The 18,503-nt window shown below is 46.4% G+C and overlaps 1 protein-coding gene across 1 annotated transcript in view; it reads right to left on the bottom strand.

The window, feature by feature from the left end:
- The window catches only part of ATCAY (ATCAY kinesin light chain interacting caytaxin), a 33,148-nt gene extending 15,240 nt beyond the window's left edge, over positions 1 to 17,908 (bottom strand). The window contains exons 1-4 of the mRNA XM_056844589.1: positions 17,821 to 17,908; positions 3,150 to 3,208; positions 1,968 to 2,192; positions 1,067 to 1,252 (exon numbers count right to left, since the gene is read on the bottom strand). Coding sequence (XP_056700567.1) covers positions 1,067 to 1,252; positions 1,968 to 2,192; positions 3,150 to 3,208; positions 17,821 to 17,897 — 547 coding nt within the window. The 5' untranslated portion in view covers positions 17,898 to 17,908. The remainder of the gene's footprint in view (positions 1 to 1,066; positions 1,253 to 1,967; positions 2,193 to 3,149; positions 3,209 to 17,820) is intronic.
- Between the last annotated feature and the right edge of the window lie 595 nt (positions 17,909 to 18,503).

The raw sequence follows: 18,503 nt of genomic DNA, 5'->3' as shown, positions 1-18,503 counted from the left end.
TAAGAACATAGGAAAAGCCCTGCTGGATCAGACCAAGGCCCAACAAGTCCAGCAGTCTGTTCACACAGTGACCAACCAGTGTCTCTAGGAAGCCCACAAAGAAGACGACTGCAGCAGTATTGTCTTGCCTGTGTTCCACAGTACCTAATATAACAGGCATGCTCCTCTGATCCTGGAGAGAGTAGGTATGCATCATGACTAGTATCCATTTTGACTAGTAGCCATGGATTGCCCTATCTTCCATGAACATGTCCACTCCCCTCTCAAAGCCTTCCAAGTTGGCAGCCACCACCACATAAGAACATAAGAAAGGCCATGCTGGATCAGACCAAGGGCCATCAAGCCCAGAAGTCTGTTCACACAGTGGCCAACCAGGTGCCTCTAGGAAGCCCACAAGCAAGACAACTGCAGCAGCATTGTCCTGCCTGAGTTTCACAGCACCTAATATAATTGGCCCCATGGCGCAGAGTGGTAAGCTGCAGTACTGCAGTCCAAGCTGTGCTCACGACCTGAATTCGATCCCGACGGAAGTTTGTTTCAGGTAGCCGGCTCAAGGTTGACTCAGCCTTCCATCCTTCCGAGATTGGTGAAATGAGTACCCAGCTTGCTGGGGGTAAAGGGAAGATGACTGGGGAAGGCACTGGCAAACCACGCCGTAAACAAAAAGTCTGCCTTGTAAACGTCATGATGTGACGTCACCCCATGGGTCAGGAATGACCTGGTGCTTGCACAGGGGACCTTTACCTTTGTTTAATATAACAGGCATGCTCCTCTGATACTGGAGTGAATAGAGACAGAGAGAGAGAAAGAGAGAGAGAGAAAGAGAGAGAGAGATCATTGATGCAATCGGTGAGGCATCTAAACAACTTCACCATTAAATGGCATCTGTACCCCTGACCTGGATGGCCCAGGTTAGCCTGGTCTTGTCAAATTTCCAAAGCTTAAGCAGTGTCAGCTCTGGTTAGTACAGCTCTGGTTAGTGGGATTGTCCCAGCTCTGCATAATATATAGAACGGGGCCTCTTGAAAAACCTGTCATTTTGGCATGCTCGGCACCACCATCTCACCTCCGTGCGTCACGACTCTCATGTATGGCTTGATCATCTGCAGGTCGATGCGGTGCTCCTGTTCGCCAATGATGACTGTCCTCCACAAGCGGCCGTTGGTGGCACTGCCGTCTTCCGTGGCTCCGTCCCCAAACAGGTCGGCACTGTCTCCGGGCATGTTTTTGGCTGTGGCCACGGGAGTGTCATCTGTGCGATGTCGAGAAACGTGACGTAAAGAACAACACCCTGAGTCATTTGTGAACAAGACTCTGCAAAGTGCAGAGGCCGTGTTCCGGGGAAGCCTTAATAAACTGCCTCACTCTCCCAGTGCATTTTGCCCAAGTTTTCCAGATGGCTAAAACAGCATCCAGAAAACATGGGCAAAACACAGGGGGAGAGCGAGGCGACCTCTGACGGGCGGAAAAGGCATGCATAATCAAAAGGAAGCCCCGAAGCAGTCGGCGGGGGGTGACCATGGGGAAACGTCCCTGCACAAAAGGCCTTCGAGACCAACAAGATTTTTCGGGTATAAGCTTTCGAGAGTTCTACTGCAGACCAACATAACTGCTCTCTAGAATTAATTTGAGAAATTCTCTTAATGATACAGAAATAAAGGGGATACTGCATAAATGAATTTTCTAGGATGCTGTTTTAGCCAGAATCTGAAAAACACAGGCAAAACGCGCAGGGACAGCGAGGCGACCTCTGATGGGTGGGAAAGGCATGCATAATCAAAAGGAAGCCCTGAAGCAGCCGGCAGGGGTCACCACGGGGAAACGCCCCTGCATAAAAGGCCCTAGAGAGCCAACGGGTTGGGAAGCAACAGCCAAGTCAGCTCTCAACAGCCAAGTCTAAAACCAGCATCTCTCCCAGCAAATAAGCAGAGTGCAGAGAAGGTCCTGTTGTCCTTTTTTCCTCTTACCTTCCCACTCCAGTTCGTTCCCATTGCCCAGGAACTCGAGGGAGTCGGTCTCGTCTGGAGTTTCGATGTCATCCACGTTGATGTCCAGGTCATCTGGTGTGTCCAGGAAATCGTCAGACAAGAGCGAGCCTTCGCTCTGATCCAGAGAAATGTTGATTTCCGGGGCGACGAGGGTTTTCCGCTTATGATGCGCCCCGTTACTAAAATTTAACGTGTTCGGAGGTGCTGAGGGTTTAGAAAAAAAAGTAGTTCAGAGTTGAGATGATACTCATAGAGGAATGGTCATTGCTATGATCCTCGCGGTAACCTGATGGGAATTTCAGTGATCCGGTGGAATATTGTACCTTAAACAAAAGGGGGCTACATACTTCAGTTGATTGGCCAGACTGACAAACTACAAAAACTTTTAATTAAAAAGATGCCCCTGGTTGGACAACACTTTTAAAAAGTTATTTATTTTTAATACAAACATTTGTTTAGGGAGCAGCTGCCTTCTTGAAACTATGCTATTAATAACATCAGGATTAAAAAAAACATTTAAAACACTATCATAAAATGACTTCAAATCAATAAGTGGTTGAGTAAAACGAGCAGGAGATTGAAAATTGCTCAACTAAGCAGTCCATAAAAGCTTTTTAAAAGAAGGGGGTACCAAATTGCAAACAGTGATACAAAAACATTCCAAAAAGACTTCACCGTAGGACAGTCAATAGAATTCTCTAACGAAAACTAAAAGGAGGGCACGCTGTAAGAAGGTCAGACCAGAACCAACGGGTTGAAATTAAATCAAAAGAGTTTCTGTACAGGCATTAGGAAGAACTTTCTAACAGTTAGAGCGGTTCCTCAGTGGAACAGGCTTCCTCGGGAGGTGGTGGGCTCTCCTTCCCTGGAGGCTTTTAAGCAGAGGCTAGATGGCCATATGTCAGCAATGCTGATTCTACGACCTTAGGCAGATCATGAGAGGGAGGGCATCTCGGCCATCTTCTGGGCATGGTGTAGGGGTCATTGGAGGGGGGTGCGGGGGGAGGTAGTTGTGAATTTCCTGCATTGTGCAGGGGGTTGGACTAGATGACCCTGGTGATCCCTTCCAACTCTATGATTCTAAGAAGACAAGGGCTTTTTATTCTCTGGCCGTGTAGCTTGACATGATCAGGCAAGACACTCTTCCAGCACCATACTTACACAATGTGGTCTCATTTGGGCTGCCCAAAGACTCCATTCCTGCCACTTCAGGGAGAGGCCTGTAGAAATGGACATGGTGGGGGAGAGAGGAATAAAAGAGTAAGAGTGTAGTCATTGATGCACGGGAATTTCATCTGAGGTTCGTTGCTCACTGGACCCACATTTTCCTGTTGGGAATCTATGCACCAGCAGTCTCCAAGCTCAAATCAAGCCCCTGCCCCTTTAAATGCTGCCTTGTAATTGGCTTACTTCGCAGTGCTCACTGTGAGAGAAAATCCCCCCCAAGCCAATTGCTGCATAAAAAAACATTTTAAGAAGAAGAACAACAACAAAAACCTGGAGCAATCTGAAAGGAAGGGGAAGGGGAGAAATCCAAGTCTTGGTTTTAAAAAGCTTTTCTTCTGCTCAGCTCCTAGGAAGCAGGAAGTATTTCAGTCCCCGCCTCTGGACATGCTGCTTTGTAACTGGCTGTGAGCAAAACCAAGCATGCATGCTCTGCACTTTGCCTTATGCTCAGGGATTTCACCTGGGCTTTGGTCAGGGAAGATGGAAGAGTCAGGTTAACAGAGGAATGGGAAGACCTGGACATTGCGAGGGCTGGCAGCGAGGTCATCTCTAATGGAGGGGAAAGTCATGCATAACTACAAGGAACAGCTGAGACAGACCAGGGGTGAACGTAAGTGAAAGTATCCTCGCGTAAACAACCAGAGAGAGCTTTCGGAGTCAGCTGTGGAGCAAATCTCTGTGTGTACGTAATGCATATTTTTTTCCTTTTGCAAGTTCGATTCTTGTATGCTTCAAATGCTGGCTTTCCAACCAAGGGCCCAGCAACAGACAGACCAGAGTAATGTGAATCTGCCTTGTGAGACCGAGGATGAATTTTAGCCACAGCCCTTCCAGCTCAGAGCAGAAGAGCAGAGCTCTGAAGTTCTGTTCATAAATGTACCAAGCTGCCATCTACTGAGTCATACTATTAGTTTGTCCAGCTGCTGTACACATATACTCTGACGGGCCGTGGCTGTCCAGGGTATCAGGCAGAGCAGCATCTTTCCCAGTATGGCTCACGGAGAACCTTTAAACTGGGGCTTGACTGTGGAACGTCCCGCATGCAAAGTTTATCTTTTGCGCTGGGGAATGTGACACCTCCCAATCCAGATTTTGAAACATCTTTTAGAAACCACTGACATAGGAGGATTTTTTTTTTTAAAAGATGATGAATCAAATAGGAATACAACTTAGTGATACCACAAAACCTATGGGTCTCTGGCAAGGAAGACACAACCAGAAGGCAGAGGTAGTAGACATAGTTATCTTCACACTAAACCAGACTGTTCTGAAGGTAATTTCGGGTGGCTAGCCATGTTAGTCTGGAGTAGTAGAACAAAAGAAATTTTTAAAATTATTTTAAATTTCCCCCCAAACTAGACATACAAACATAAACAAACAAATTATTGCATTATGTTGGAACTTACTTTATAACTGCAATTCAATTATTACCTTCTTTAACTAGCACTCTTCTATGTGTGTTAAATGTTAAGTGCCGTCAAGTCGCTTCCGACTCATGGTGATCCTATGAATCAATGTCCTCCAAAATGTCCTATATTTGACAGCCTTGCTCAGATCTTGCAAATTGAGGGCCGTGGCTTCCTTTATTGAGTCAATCCATCTCTTGTTGGGTCTTCCTCTTTTCCTGCTGCCCTCAGCTTTTCCTAGCATGACTGTCTTTTCTAGTGACTCTTGTCTTCTCATAATGTGACCAAAGTACGACAGCCTCAGTTTAGTCATTTTAGCTTCTAGGGTCAGTTCAGGCTTGATTTGATCTAGAACCCACTGATTTATTTATTTTTGGCAGTCCACAATATCCATAACACTCTCCTCCAACACCACATTTCAAAGGAATCTACTTTCTTCCCATCAGCTTTCTTCAATGTCCTGCTTTCACACCCATACACAGTAATAGGGAATACGACGGAATGAATTAACTTGATCTCAGTGGCCAGTGACACATCCTTACACTTCAGAATCTTTTCTAGCTCCTTCATGGTTGCCCTTCCCAGTCTCAATCTCCTGATTTCTTGGCTGCAGTCTCCCTTTTGGTTGTTGAGCACTCTTCTATATTCAACTTATATTTTCATATCTAATCATAGAATCATAGAATAACAGAGTTGGAAGGGACCACCAGGGTCATCTAGTCCAACCCCCTGCAAAATGCAGGAAATTAACAACTACCTCCCCCCACTTTATTGCTTAAATCATTAGTTATTGACTGTGTAGTTCAAGAATACATTCCATTTTTCATAAAACTTGGAAATTGATCTATTATGTACTAAAGACATCAATTTAGCTTATTTGCATACTCTGTTAATTTGTTTAATCGTTCAGTTATGTCCGGGTACTCCTCTGCTTTCCACTTTCTTGTTCTACACCAAGGAGTACTAGAACAAAATTTGGGTACAGTCACACTTAAAAGGGAAGGCAGCATGGTATATCCCCATCTTGTCAGATCTCAGAAGCTAAGCAGGGTCGGTACTTGGAAGGGAGACCACCAAGGGAAACTCTGTAGAGGAAGGCAATGGCAAACCACCTCTGCTTCTCACTTGCCTTGACAGCCCCTTGCTGGGGTCATAGAATCATAGAGTTGGAAGGGACCACCAGGCTCATCTAGTCCAACCCCCTACACAATTCAGGAAATTCACAACTATCTCCCCCGCCCCACAAACCCACAGTGTCCCTACTCCATGCCCAGAAGATGGCCAAGATGCCTTCCCTCTCATCATCTGCCTAAGGTCATAGAATCAGCATTGCTGACAGATGGCCATCTAAGCCACTGCTTAAAACCTCCAGGGAAAGAGCACTTACCACCTCCTGAGGAAGTCAGTTCCACCGAGGAACCGCTCGACCTGTTAGAAAATTCTTCCTGATGTCTAGACGGAAACTCTTTTTGATTTAATTCCAACCTGTTGGTTCTGGTCCGACCTTCTGGGGCAACAGAAAACAACTCGGCACCCTCCTCTATATGACAGCCCTTCAAGTACTTGAAGACAGTTATCATATCCCCTCTCAGTATGCTCCTCTTCAGGCTAAACATACCCAGCTCCTTCAACCTTTCCTCATAGGACACGGGTAGCCGTAAATCGGCTGCTACTTGCCAGCACTTTACGCACACCCCCCGCACCTTAAAAGCCAACCGAATTTTCCAGAGTCCACGCTTTCATGAGTCAAAGCTCGCTTTGTCAGTACCAGACCGCTTCTTTCCATCTCGCCAGACTTTTGCAAGGTCTCGACATCTGATCCACTGGAAGCAAATTTCAGCTGCGTAATTATTTGGATTACGGGATAGTCTCCCTCCCCTCCCCCAAGACTGTGATTGTATATTATGAAATTCTGTGCGCTGTGATCCGGGGCACGTCTGTTTCAAGGCCTGTGATTTTACCCACCAAAAAAGAAATCCCTGCGACATTAGAGGGGTGGGGGAACACAGGCAGCGTACAAAAACACACACATGAGTCCTTCTTTCCCCTGCGAGGAAATTAGATGCACTGACCTCTAAATCTGCAGCATCACAAACTCAGCTAGATATTCGGTTATTTTAAAAACATCACTTGTTTACGTGCCATTACTTTGTCCAAGGGGAGATTGGAAGAGACAAAAACTGGCTGCGGAAAACCCCAATAAAGCTGTCTTTCCTTACCTTCTGGAAGCGATGCCTAGTTCGTGCCAGTTCCTGATTTCGGATTTCAATTTTTCAGCATTCCCCCTTATTTTCCATTTGGTGTATTTGCTTGCCTGAGTGCAGGGTATTGCTTTTATGGTCTCTCTCTCTCTCTCTCTCTCTCTCTCTCTCTCTCTCTCTCTCTCTCTCTCTCTCTCTCTCTCTCTCTCTCTCTGTCCCTAATCAACACAGCTGATCCACAGGGTCATGTGTCACCAATTTGGACTGCCCTGGACATGTGATGCTTCAGCTTGGCCATATAAGGTACCTGCTGTTGCCGGTGATTAGCTAGCGGCTCACTGAGCATGCTCCCTGCATCCCAAACCACAAGCATCCTTCAAGTACCACAACAGAGCTGAAACCTTGCAAGCAGCAGAGAAGAGGCTGAACCTTTCACGGGGGCGGGGTGGGTGGGTCTTTTTCTCGTGTGCTATCTCAGCTTGTTCTTATCTCGTTCTTATCTCCTCATGGGAGACCCCAGACTACGCACATCCCAAAGCCTGTTTCATGGCTTTGCAAAAAGGGAACTGAAAATCTCTCTCTGACCCGTCCTGCGTCTGGCGATAATAATTCTCCCCCTCCCCTTTTCAGGCAGCTCAGTTCTCCTGTTCCCAGCTGGGCTCTGTCACGGCATGGGGAATAAAGCCTTCTTCGGCCAGATGGAGTAATCTCTAGCAGGCAAATGCAGACACGCTTTGGGACCCTTCGGCATACAGGCAGGCTTGCTTCTGCCATTGTGAATCGAATCTAACCCTCCTTTTCACTCACGGAAGCTCCCAGCCCCGAACATATTCATACCACTGCCTTCACAGCAAGGCATCTAGAGTAGGAGTGTCAAACATAAGGCCCGCAGGCCAGATCCAAACCCTTAAGAGATGTTATCCGGTCCGTGAGCCAGCCACCCACCCCCACTCTTGATCTGGGCTAGCAAGACATGGCCCGGCCCGACCAAGTGACATCTATAACATATCCGGCCCTTGTAACAGTTGAGTTCGATGCCCCTGATCTAGAGGCAGTGTTTGTTTTACCTGAAAGGAATTTAGGCATTTTTGAGGCAAAATGAGCCCTAACATATATTTTAAATAAACTTTAAATAATGAGGCTGATCCGCTCTCTGGGGGAAAGCTGGTTGTTTGGATTTTGTGGGTTCCTCTCCCCCTTATGCATGGGTCTTCAGCTGGCATAGGCCTTTGATGCAGGAACGTTTCCCCGTGGTCACCCCACCGACTGCTTCGGGGCTTCCTTGTGATTATGCGTGCCTTTTCTGCCTGTCTGTCAGGCCTCAGTAATCCAATGAGTTCTGGCAATAACTTTTCTCCAGACGTTACAGCGAGCTAAAAGTTTATTACAGAAAGTCAGTGGTTTCAGCAGGTAAAAGACTTAAGGCTAGAATACAGGCATGGGGGAATAGTGATACATATATAGGTCAGATACAATAGGGAAGCTTAGGTTTGAGAAACAAAGAAACAATACAGATGGTTCTTGTAGGTTATCCGGGCTGTGTGACCGTGGTCTTGGTATTTTCTTTCCTGACCACGGTCACTCAGCCCGGATAACCTACAAGAACCAATGAACTCTGACCGTGAAAGCCTTCGACAAAACAATACAGAATTTAACTACCGGCAAGTACTTAAGCAAACGCATACAGAAAATAAATGCGTGCGTTAACTGGCTGATCTTCCCGGGCTCCGTCATTGTTTTGCAGGACCCGGTATCAGGTTGGCGATTTCCCGGGCGGGTCTCCATTGAGGTGTAGATCTTGGGAGGGAGACCCGGTGTAAACGGGGGAAGGGACTGAGTGCAAAAACTCCATTTTGTCCGTGGGGAAAACCATCTTGTTTCATTCCGGGGTTGACAGAGAGCCTATCTGACACTGTCAGAGGTTGCCGCGCTCTCCCCGCTTGTTTTGCCTGCATTTTCCAGATTCTGGCTAAAACAGCATCTGGAAAACATGGGCGAAGTGGCGAAGAGGGACCTGGCAACCCTAGCACGCTGGCATGGCTCACGCTCAGTTTCACCCCACCCAGGATGGCAGGAGGTCTCCTCATTTCAATAACAAAGATTGAGATTGAGGGGACGAACAGAGGTGTTCTCCCAGCCTATGCAAGCAAACATGCTCGCTTGCTGCATTCCTGTGCCTCCTTTCCGCCCAAATAGGGTCTCCAAGGTGGCGAATGTCCGAATATTAAAACATTTCAACCTTAAAACAACCTTTAAAATAGTGTCACGGTCTCTGACATAATTATGGTATTTTGTGTACATGTGCAGAATTAATTCCATGTAGAGCTTGAACACAACATACAAACTGAACCACAAACTGCAGAGGTTTGTGTAATGAAAAGCCTGGCAACAGCTTGCAAAATGCAAATGTCCTTAGAACAGGCTGATTGAAACCTCTCAAGGTCTGAATTCTTTCAAGAGCTAACTAACTTACCCTAGTCTTGTCCTTGAAGGGAGAAGAACAGAGTCATTCTTCACTATCTGCCAGAAAGGTGTATCTGAAATTACCCTTCCTGATTCAGCGGCCAGCTGTCAGCTGCTCATATCTCAAGAGCAGAAAAGTCCTGCTATCCTCAAACCTTGAGAAGGTCTACTCAAAGACCTCAAGGCTATAAGTGCAGTAAGCTTCTTGCTTTCTATAACCTTGCTGAAGGCTATGCTTCCTACTGACCAGATGAATATATGTTACAATGTGAGCAATAATTGTGTTTTATAATTTATATAGTTATATATTGTATTGTAGATTTCTAAATAGTCTCATTTAATGCGTATTGTACTGAAGACGAGAATGGTATGAAAATTGAGTATATGGAGTGATCATGGAGCTCAGAAATGATTGTTTATACTTTAAGCAAAATAGACTGAAAGGAAAGGAAGCCCATATTTGGTCATGGGGAGAAGCTAATAACCTGGACAGCTGCAACTAAGACATTGCACTGCTCATGTTATCTGAAAGTAGGGAGGAAGATATCCCTCCTGATGGTAAAATCAACACTCTTAATGAGTCTGAAACAGTATAAATACAGCCACAGTAAGCCCAGAGAATCAGAACCTTCCAAAGGCTCTCAAGAAAAGGCTGACTGGTATGTATGGCTTAAATACATTACTCTAGACTTTATGAATTAAATACTTTGAACTGAATCAGAATAATTTGAGTGTTATATTTTAGAAGTTGGATTTTGAAACTGAATAGTATGTAAGACTTGCTTGCTTTTACTTCATACATTGTAAATACATACATTGTACTTTGACAAGAGTTTTTATAGAAGTGATAAAGACTTGATAATCTGTATTTACACATATTTTACTAGAAGTATATCAATAAAAAGACTTGCTTTTTAAAAGTAGGTAAAGTTGTTGAGTCCTGCTTACTCGATGACTGGATGAATAAGATAACTTCACTTCTCAGTAAATGATACATTCTAAGAGCCAGTCATCTGAACAGAATGACCCGCTTCAATAGGATGTAAGTAAAATAATTCAATAACAAACATATAAACACGCAAAATACCGAAACCATGGGAAAGGCCAATAACTAGTTGTCGAAGGCTTTCACCGTCAGAGTTCATTGGTTCTTGTAGGTTATCCGGGCTGTGTGACCGTGGTCTTGGTATTTTCTTTTCTGGTATTTCTTTCCTTGGTATTTTCTTTAGCTTTGGATTCCACATGTTAACAGATCACTTCAGGATACAATGGTTCCACATTAACATACCACACCCTCATTAGCACATTATCTTGATACTTACAGGACAATGATTAGCACATTACCTTTGATACTTTTGCAGGACAATGACTCAGCTCAAACCCAACCCCCTTCTGACTATATATTACTCTTCCTACACACTTGACACTGAGAGACACTGTCCTTCGGTGTTACTCCTCTGAAGATGCCTGCCACAGCTGCTGGCGAAAGATCAGGAAAGAAAATACCAAGACCACGGTCACACAGCCTGGATAACCTACAAGAACCAGCCAATAACTAGGGTTGCCAGCTCCAGGTTTGGAAATACCTGGAGATTTTTGGGGCGGAGCCTGAGGGGGCGGGATTTGAGGAAGGGAGGACTTCAATGCCATAGAATCCAATTGCCAAAGCGGCCATTTTCTCTGGATGAACTTATCTCTATCGGCTGGAGATCAGTCATAATAGCAGGAGATCTCCAGCTAGCACTTGCCGGTTGGCAGCCTTACCAATAACAGTTATTGAGGGGGATGCCAAACAAACAAAAAAACACACAAAAGTCTTCACTCACTGGTGGAAGACAATGATAGAGGGAGACAGATGGATCACCCTGGGGAGGGAGTCCCAATGTTTTGGCACCACGATAGAGAACTTCCTCAGGTTGCCACCCATCTAGCCTCAGCCAGCAGAAGGTCACCCAAAGCAGGGCCTTCAAAGATGAGTTGAGTGGAGGGCTAGGTTCATATAGGAGAAGGTGGTCCTTAAGGTATGTTGGCCGCAAGACATATAACGCTTTAAAGGTCAACACCAGCACCTTGAAATGGGCCCGCAAGGAAATCAGGAACCAGAGTAGTCGGATCAAAACTGGAGTGATATGGTCCCTACAACCCACCCCAGTCAACATTCTGGCTGCTGTGTTCTGCACCAACTGAGAGGGTAGGCATCTTGGCCATCTTCTGGTCACTAGGGGTGTGTGTGTGGGGGAGGTAATTGTGAATTTCCTGCATTGTGCAGGGGGTTGGACTAGATGACTCTGGTGGTCCCTTCCAACTCTATGATTCTGAGAACATAAGAATATAAGAAAGGCCCTACTGGATCAGACCAAGGCCCATCAAGTCCAGCAGTCTGTTCACACAGTGGACAACCAGGTGCCTCTAGGAAGCCCACAAACAAGACAATTGCAGCAGCATCATCCTGCCTGTGTTCCTCAGCACCTAATATAATAGGCATGCTCCTCTGATACTAGAAAGAATAGGTATGCAGCATGACTAGTATCCATTTTAACTAATAGCCATGAATACCCCTTTCCTCCCTGAATATGTCCACTCCCCTCTTAAAGCCTTCCAAGTTGGCAGCTATCACCACATCCAGGGAGTTCCACAATTTAACTATGCGTTGTGTGGAAAAAATACTTCCTTTTATCTGTTTTGAATCTGTCACCCTCCAGCTTCAACAGATTACCTCGCGTTCTAGTATTATGGGAGAGGGAGAAAAACTTCTCCCTGTCCACTCTCTCCAAACCATGCATAATTTTATAGACCTCTATCATGTCTCCCCTCAGCCGCCTTCTTTCTAAGCTAAACAGCCCTAAGCGTTTTAACTGCTCCTCATAGGGCAGTTGCTCTAGTCCCCTAATCATTTTGGTTGCTCTTTTCTGCACCTTCTCAAGCTCTGTAATATCCTTGTTTAGGTGTGGTGACCAGAACTTTACACAGTATTCCAAATGTGGTCTCATCTCACCATAGATTTGTACAAGGTCAGTATGATAGCAGCAGTTTTATTCTGTATTCCTTGTCTAATGATGGCCAGCATGGAATTTGCCTTTTTACAGCAGCCGCACATTGGGTCGACATCTTCATTGAGCTATCTATGATAGTCTTCAAGGGCAGCCCCACAGATAGCACATTACAGTGATCTAAATTAGATGTTACTAGGGCATGCACCACAGCTGGCTCACCAGCTGAAGGGCTGCAGGGCTCACCAGCCAAAGCTGGTGAAAAGCCCCCCTCGCCACTGATCCCACCTGTTTATCCAACGGGAGGCCCACATCTAGCAGCTACGAACCTGCTCCTTTAAGGGGAGTGCAACTCCATCCAGGAGATGTTCCATTTCCTGGGTCAACCCCTCCCCCCCATCAGCACCATATCTGTTTCATTCAGATTACCTTTCAGTTTGTTAGCCCTCATTCACCCCAAAATGGCCTCCAGGCCGTTATATAACCTCCCTGGGATCTGCTGGGTGGTGCGATAGTAGAGCTGAGTGTCATTCCACATAATGGTGGCTTATCAACTTTGCCACTTCTTACTTAACTATCAGTAGGCTGTAATCCACAGAAACAAGAAGCTGTTTTTCATAGTTTCATGGAGTTGGAAGGGTCCACCAGGGTCATCTAGTCCAACCCCCTGCATAACTACCTCCCCCACACACACCCAGTGACCCCTACTCCATGGTTATCTGACATCCCTTCAAGTACTTGAAGATGGTTATCATGTCCCCTCTCAGTCTTCTCCTCTTCAGGCTAAACATACCCATCTCCTTCATCCTTTCCTCATAGGACTTGGTCTCCAGACCCTGTAACGATACCCTTCTATACCTCCTGTAATATGGACACCCTTGGACTCTCGTGTCTGTACATTGGGACTGCTGCTGCATGGCAGGGGAGGCATGGAGAGAGACAGTACCACACTCCATGACACAGGAGCACCCCAGACACCCCACCGGATATCGCTGTACGGAGCCAGCAGGGACCTGTGAATGGCACACAGCACCTAGACCCGGAGAAGGGAAGGGGACCTGAACTCCAACTTGGATCTGAATGCAGAGCAGAACAGAGAACTCCAAAATCTGCTCCTGAGCCTCTCTGCCAGAGACTCGCCCCTGGAACAGCTGCCTTCCTGGACACCTTTGCATAACCAAAGAAATGGCCAGCATATCAAGATCTGCCTGACAACTTCAGACTCAGAACAATAGCGTTTTCCCCCTCCACACCTTACATTCCTTCTCAGAGCAGGCTAATCCCATCTTCTCCTTCCCCTCCCTGCTCCCAGTTCCTGCCAGCTGTCAATAGCACAATCACTGAGGGATTGACAGTCATCAATAATCCCCTCATATTCCGATCACCCTGGCCCACACCTTTTTACCACTCAATCTTTCTCAAGTTTTAAAGCAATGTTACCTTTGTGCCCTGTGAGTCAGTCTGCCCCAAGGGCAGAATGTGACTATAAAACAGAGAGACCTGGCACATGTCACTCTCTCCTTCTCATTTTGGATCCAGAACACAAGATGTGAGTCCTACACCTGGCGTGTAGTCCTTTTTCCCCTTCCCTTGTGCAGCTGCTATTCTGGAACCTCACTCTGCAGGAAAGGTGACTATAAACTGCTTTACTGCTATCCCTTTTAGAACTCTTGTGTGTGTGTGTGAATATTGTGTGCAATTGCGCTTGTATGATTTGTGCCCCCTTTCCCCCTAAATAAAGTACATCCTGTTTTGACTGCATTCAGTCTCTTTAGCCATTTGTTCATTACTGGTTTTGCTCACCTTGTGCAGACACAGGAATAGACCCCGCTAAAGCCTCTCATTTGTGCTCTAAATTTGTCTCTAAACCGACTAATTCCCCCATTAAAAGTTGGAGACCCCAGCATTCCCCGTAACAACCCCTCACCATCTTTGTTGCCCTCCTCTGGACACATTCCAGCTTGTCTACATCCTTCTTAAATTGTGGTGCCCCAAACTGAACACAATACTCTAGTTGAGGTCTAACCAGAGCAAAGTGATACCATCACTTCACGTGACCTGGACACTAGACTTCTGTTGATGCGTCCGTTTCCCCATCCTATGTACATTTCCTCAGGTTAGGGTTGCTAGCTCTGGGTTGGGAAATATCAGGAGATTTTGGGAGTGGAGTCTGAGGAGGGTGGCATTTGGAGAGGGGAGGGACTTTGATGCCATAGAGTCCAATTGCCGAAGTGGACATTTCCTCCAGGGGAACTGATTTCTATTGGCTGGAGATCAGTTGTAATAGTGGGAGGTCTCCAGCCACCACCTGGAGGTTGGCAACCCTACCTCAGGGTAATGTTCATTTTAATGGAGTTTCTTCCACTGCAACCTAGATGTTGCTCACTTACAAAAAAGAAAAGATATTATGAAAGCAACCCATTAAAAATGAACTCTTCCCACCTTTTCTTCTCACCTATAAATTGCTGTAAAAAGATGTCTGGGTGCACAAGTCACCCCAACTGTTTCTCGGGTCCCTCAGCTCCCCCTCCTTGGGGGTTACCGCACTTGTATTCCCAGCGATGTATTAAGAGTTTGAAAATCTTTGTTTGGCCCCTTGAGCCGTGAAGACGTCTTCCAACCATTTATAAGCCGTGGTATCCAAAAACCCTTTTAAAGCGATGTTTTTTATAACATTTTCAAACTCTTAATACATCGCTGGGAATACACAGTGCGGTAACCCCCCTTGATTCACTCTCAACACCAGAAACAAAGTGGGGGGAGGTATGAGCTAAGAAAAGCCCATCTTGGGGAGAATTGCAGAAAGAGACGCCGTTGGGTGACGAGAAGACTTGGGTTTGCAACTGGGAAAAGAATCCGTCCGGGGAAAGAGAACAAGGTCTCCCCACCCCAAACAAAGTTTTAATCTAGTTCAAAATTTGAAGTATATCACCTTTGGGTTGTGGTCCCTCCTGCTCTTTGAATAAGGCATAGGTACGTCAGGTGTCCTGTTAAAGCAGGAGACCTTCTGGCATCCTGGGGTAGGGGGAGTTGAGCGTGTGCCATGTCAGCATGCTGACATCACTTCCGGTTTTTCCATAGTGAATGTTTTAGCATCTACAAAACCTCTAGGATAAAACCATAGAGTCTGTATAAATGCTAGATCATTTAAAGACATCACTTCCGGTAAAAACTGGAAGTGATGTCTTTAAATCATCTAGTATTAAATGATCAGCATATTGGTGAATAGGGCTGCCAGCTCCGGGTTGTGAAATACCTGGTTTTTTTTGGGGTGTAGCCTGAGGAGGGCAGGGTTTGGGGAGGGGAGGGACTTCATTGCCATAGAATCCGAGTGCCAAAGAAGAAGAAGAAGAAGAGGAGTTGGTTTTTATATGCCGACTTTCTCTACCACTTAAGGAAGAATCAAACCAGTTTACAATCACCTTCCCTTCCCCTCCCCTCCCCACAACAGACAACCTGTGAGATAGGTGGAGCTGAGAGAGTGTGACTAGGGTTGCCAACCTCCAGGTAATAGCTGGAAATCTCCCGCTACTACAACTGATCTCCAGCCAATAGAGACCAGATCACCTGGAGAAAATGGCCACTTTGGCAATTGGAGTGTATGGCATTGAAGCCCCTCCCCTCCCCAAACCCCACCGTCCTCAGGCTCCGCCCTGAAAACCTCCCGCCGGTGGTGAAGAGTGACCTGGCAACCCTAAGTGTGACTAGCCCAAGGTCACCCAGCTGGCCTTACATGTAGGAGTGGGGAAACAAATCCAGTCCACCAGATTAGCCTCCGCCGCTCATGTGGAGGAGCGGGGAATCAAACCCGGTTCTCCAGATCACAGTCCACCGCTCCAAACCACTGCTCTTAACCACTACACCACATTGGCCGTTTTCTCCAGGAGAACTGATTATCACCTGGAGAGCAGTTGTTATAGCAGGAGATCTCCAGCTACCATCTGGAGCTTGGCAACCCTCGTCCACCTAGCCAAGACGTAACAGTGGCTTTTGGGCAGAGAGGCCTTTCCCAGCCACGTACACATGGTGGGTATTTTTCCTGGAGAGGGAATCCAGGACCTTCTGCATGCAAAGCACGTGCGAGAAGCCCAACTCTTTCCCCTGGGGCTGGGAACAGAGGCTCATAGATCCCTGCTGCAGCTGGGCCTTTCGTAGACAAGAGCGTCCAGCTAATAATCCCAGGGAAAGGAAGACGGGAAGCGGCCTCTGCTGGGCAGCTCCATCTGCTTCGGAGCCTTGCGCTGCAGCAGCTGGAAGGAGACAAGGGTGCGGACTGTCTGAGGAACACAGGAGTCCTGTGGCCCTCAACAGAGGCTAGCTGTAGCTGAGAAGGGCCTCCTTTACACCAGCAGGACACATTTCACCAGGCTGGGCATGCCCAGCATCAGAGTATAGCAGCATTATTGTGTGCTGTGTGCCCTGGGTGGGGTGGGGGAGGGGGGGAGAGTCTTTTTAGTTTGATTTATGGAAATTTCTGGATCGCCTTTCCGCAAAACACTCAAGGCAGTGAAAGACCCAATAAAACAGCCATACAAACATTGAGAGTCAATTATAAAGCAACGGTGTGTTTAAAGTGCTGGCAAGTTGCAGCTGATTTATGGTGACCCCCTAGGGTTGCCAACCTCCAGGTACTTACAAAAAATAGACACTTTTGTGCAATAAGAAGCTAAACCCAAAAGCACACAGAGAACCATATAAGTATATCTAAACCAATCTCTAATGCACTAATGATCATAGAAACATACAAATGGCCATATACAATGTCAATTAAATATAGACTTGGGACTTCAAACCTTTTTAGTCCAAGCTGTGAATAGAAAAAAACATTGTTAGATATTACTATGGTTGTACTTACCTGACTTACCTTATTATGTACTTGGGAATGATGTTACTTGTGTGCATATAATATCTATATTTAATTGACATTGTATACGGCAATTTGTATGTTTCTATGATAATTATTGCATTCAAGGTTGATTTAGATATACTTATATGGTTTTCTGTGTGCTTTTGGGTTTAACCTTCAGGTACTAGCTGGAGATCTCCTGATATTCCAATGGATCTCCAGCCAAGAGAGATCAGTTCGCCTGGAGAAAATGGCAGCTTTGGCAACTGGACTCTATGGTATTGAAGTCCCTCCCCTCCCCAAACCCCCTCCGCCCCGAAAACCTCCCGTCAGTGGCGAAGAGGGACCTGGCAACCCTATCACCCCCATAGGGCAGGGGTCCCCAACCTTTTGAGCCTGCGGGCACATTTGGAATTCTGACATGGCATGGTGGGCGCAGCAACAAAATGGCTGCCCCAAAAGGCGGAGCCAGTCCCAAAATGATTGCTACCGCTTAACTTCAGTAACACAGTGCGGGTCCTTTTGCTGTGGTGTCAGCTGCTTTGAGACTCCTTACAGTAGAGGAAAAAAGTGGGGTATAAAAAACAACTCTTCTCCCTCTTTACCCACTGGAAGTAGATTGTTTATCATGAATGGGGATTTTTTTTTTAACCTACTAGAAGAACCATTCTTTTTCTACCTTGATTTGGGAGAACATACCTTGGGAAGTCTTCATCTTGCCATTCCTCCTTTACATCCACATTTTCCATACGGAGTGTGGCTTCAGTGGTACCCATCTTGCTCCGTGGAGGGGGTTTAACAGAAAGGCTCTTGAGCTTAATCTGGAACAGAAGAAGAAGAAAATGAAGAAGAGTTGGTTATTATATCCCGGTTTTCTCTACCTTTTAAGGAGTGTCAAACCGGCTTACAATCACCTTCCCCTCCCCACAACAGACACCTTGTGAGGTAGGCGGGGCTGAGAGAGTTTGGAGAGAACCGTGGCTAGCCCAAGGTCACCCAGCAGGCTTCATGTGGAGGAGTGGGGAATCAAACCCAGTTCTCCGGATTAGCGTCTGCAACCCTTAACCACTACAACCACGCTGGCTCTCGCTGAAACAGCATGCATAATCGACACAAAAGTCCCAAAGCCGTCGGAGGGTTGAGCGCGAGGGAAAAAGCCATGCTTAAAAGGCCTAAGTTTCCTAATAAAGTGTGCGTGTGCACGGACACACTCGCAGGGCTCTCGAGGGGCACTTCGGTGAGTGAAAATAGTGTGCTGTCAACCTCCAGGCAGGGCCTGGAATACTCCCAGAATTACAACTGATCTCCAGAGGCCAGCTTCTCGGGGTGAACTCCATGGCATTACATCCCTGCCGAAGGCAATATGCCTTCGGAAGCAAAGG

Source organism: Euleptes europaea, chromosome 2, assembly GCF_029931775.1.
Source record: "Euleptes europaea isolate rEulEur1 chromosome 2, rEulEur1.hap1, whole genome shotgun sequence".
NCBI lineage: Eukaryota > Metazoa > Chordata > Lepidosauria > Squamata > Sphaerodactylidae > Euleptes > Euleptes europaea.
The sequence above is the reverse complement of the archived record's forward strand: the minus strand, read 5'-3'. Positions and strand labels throughout refer to the sequence as shown.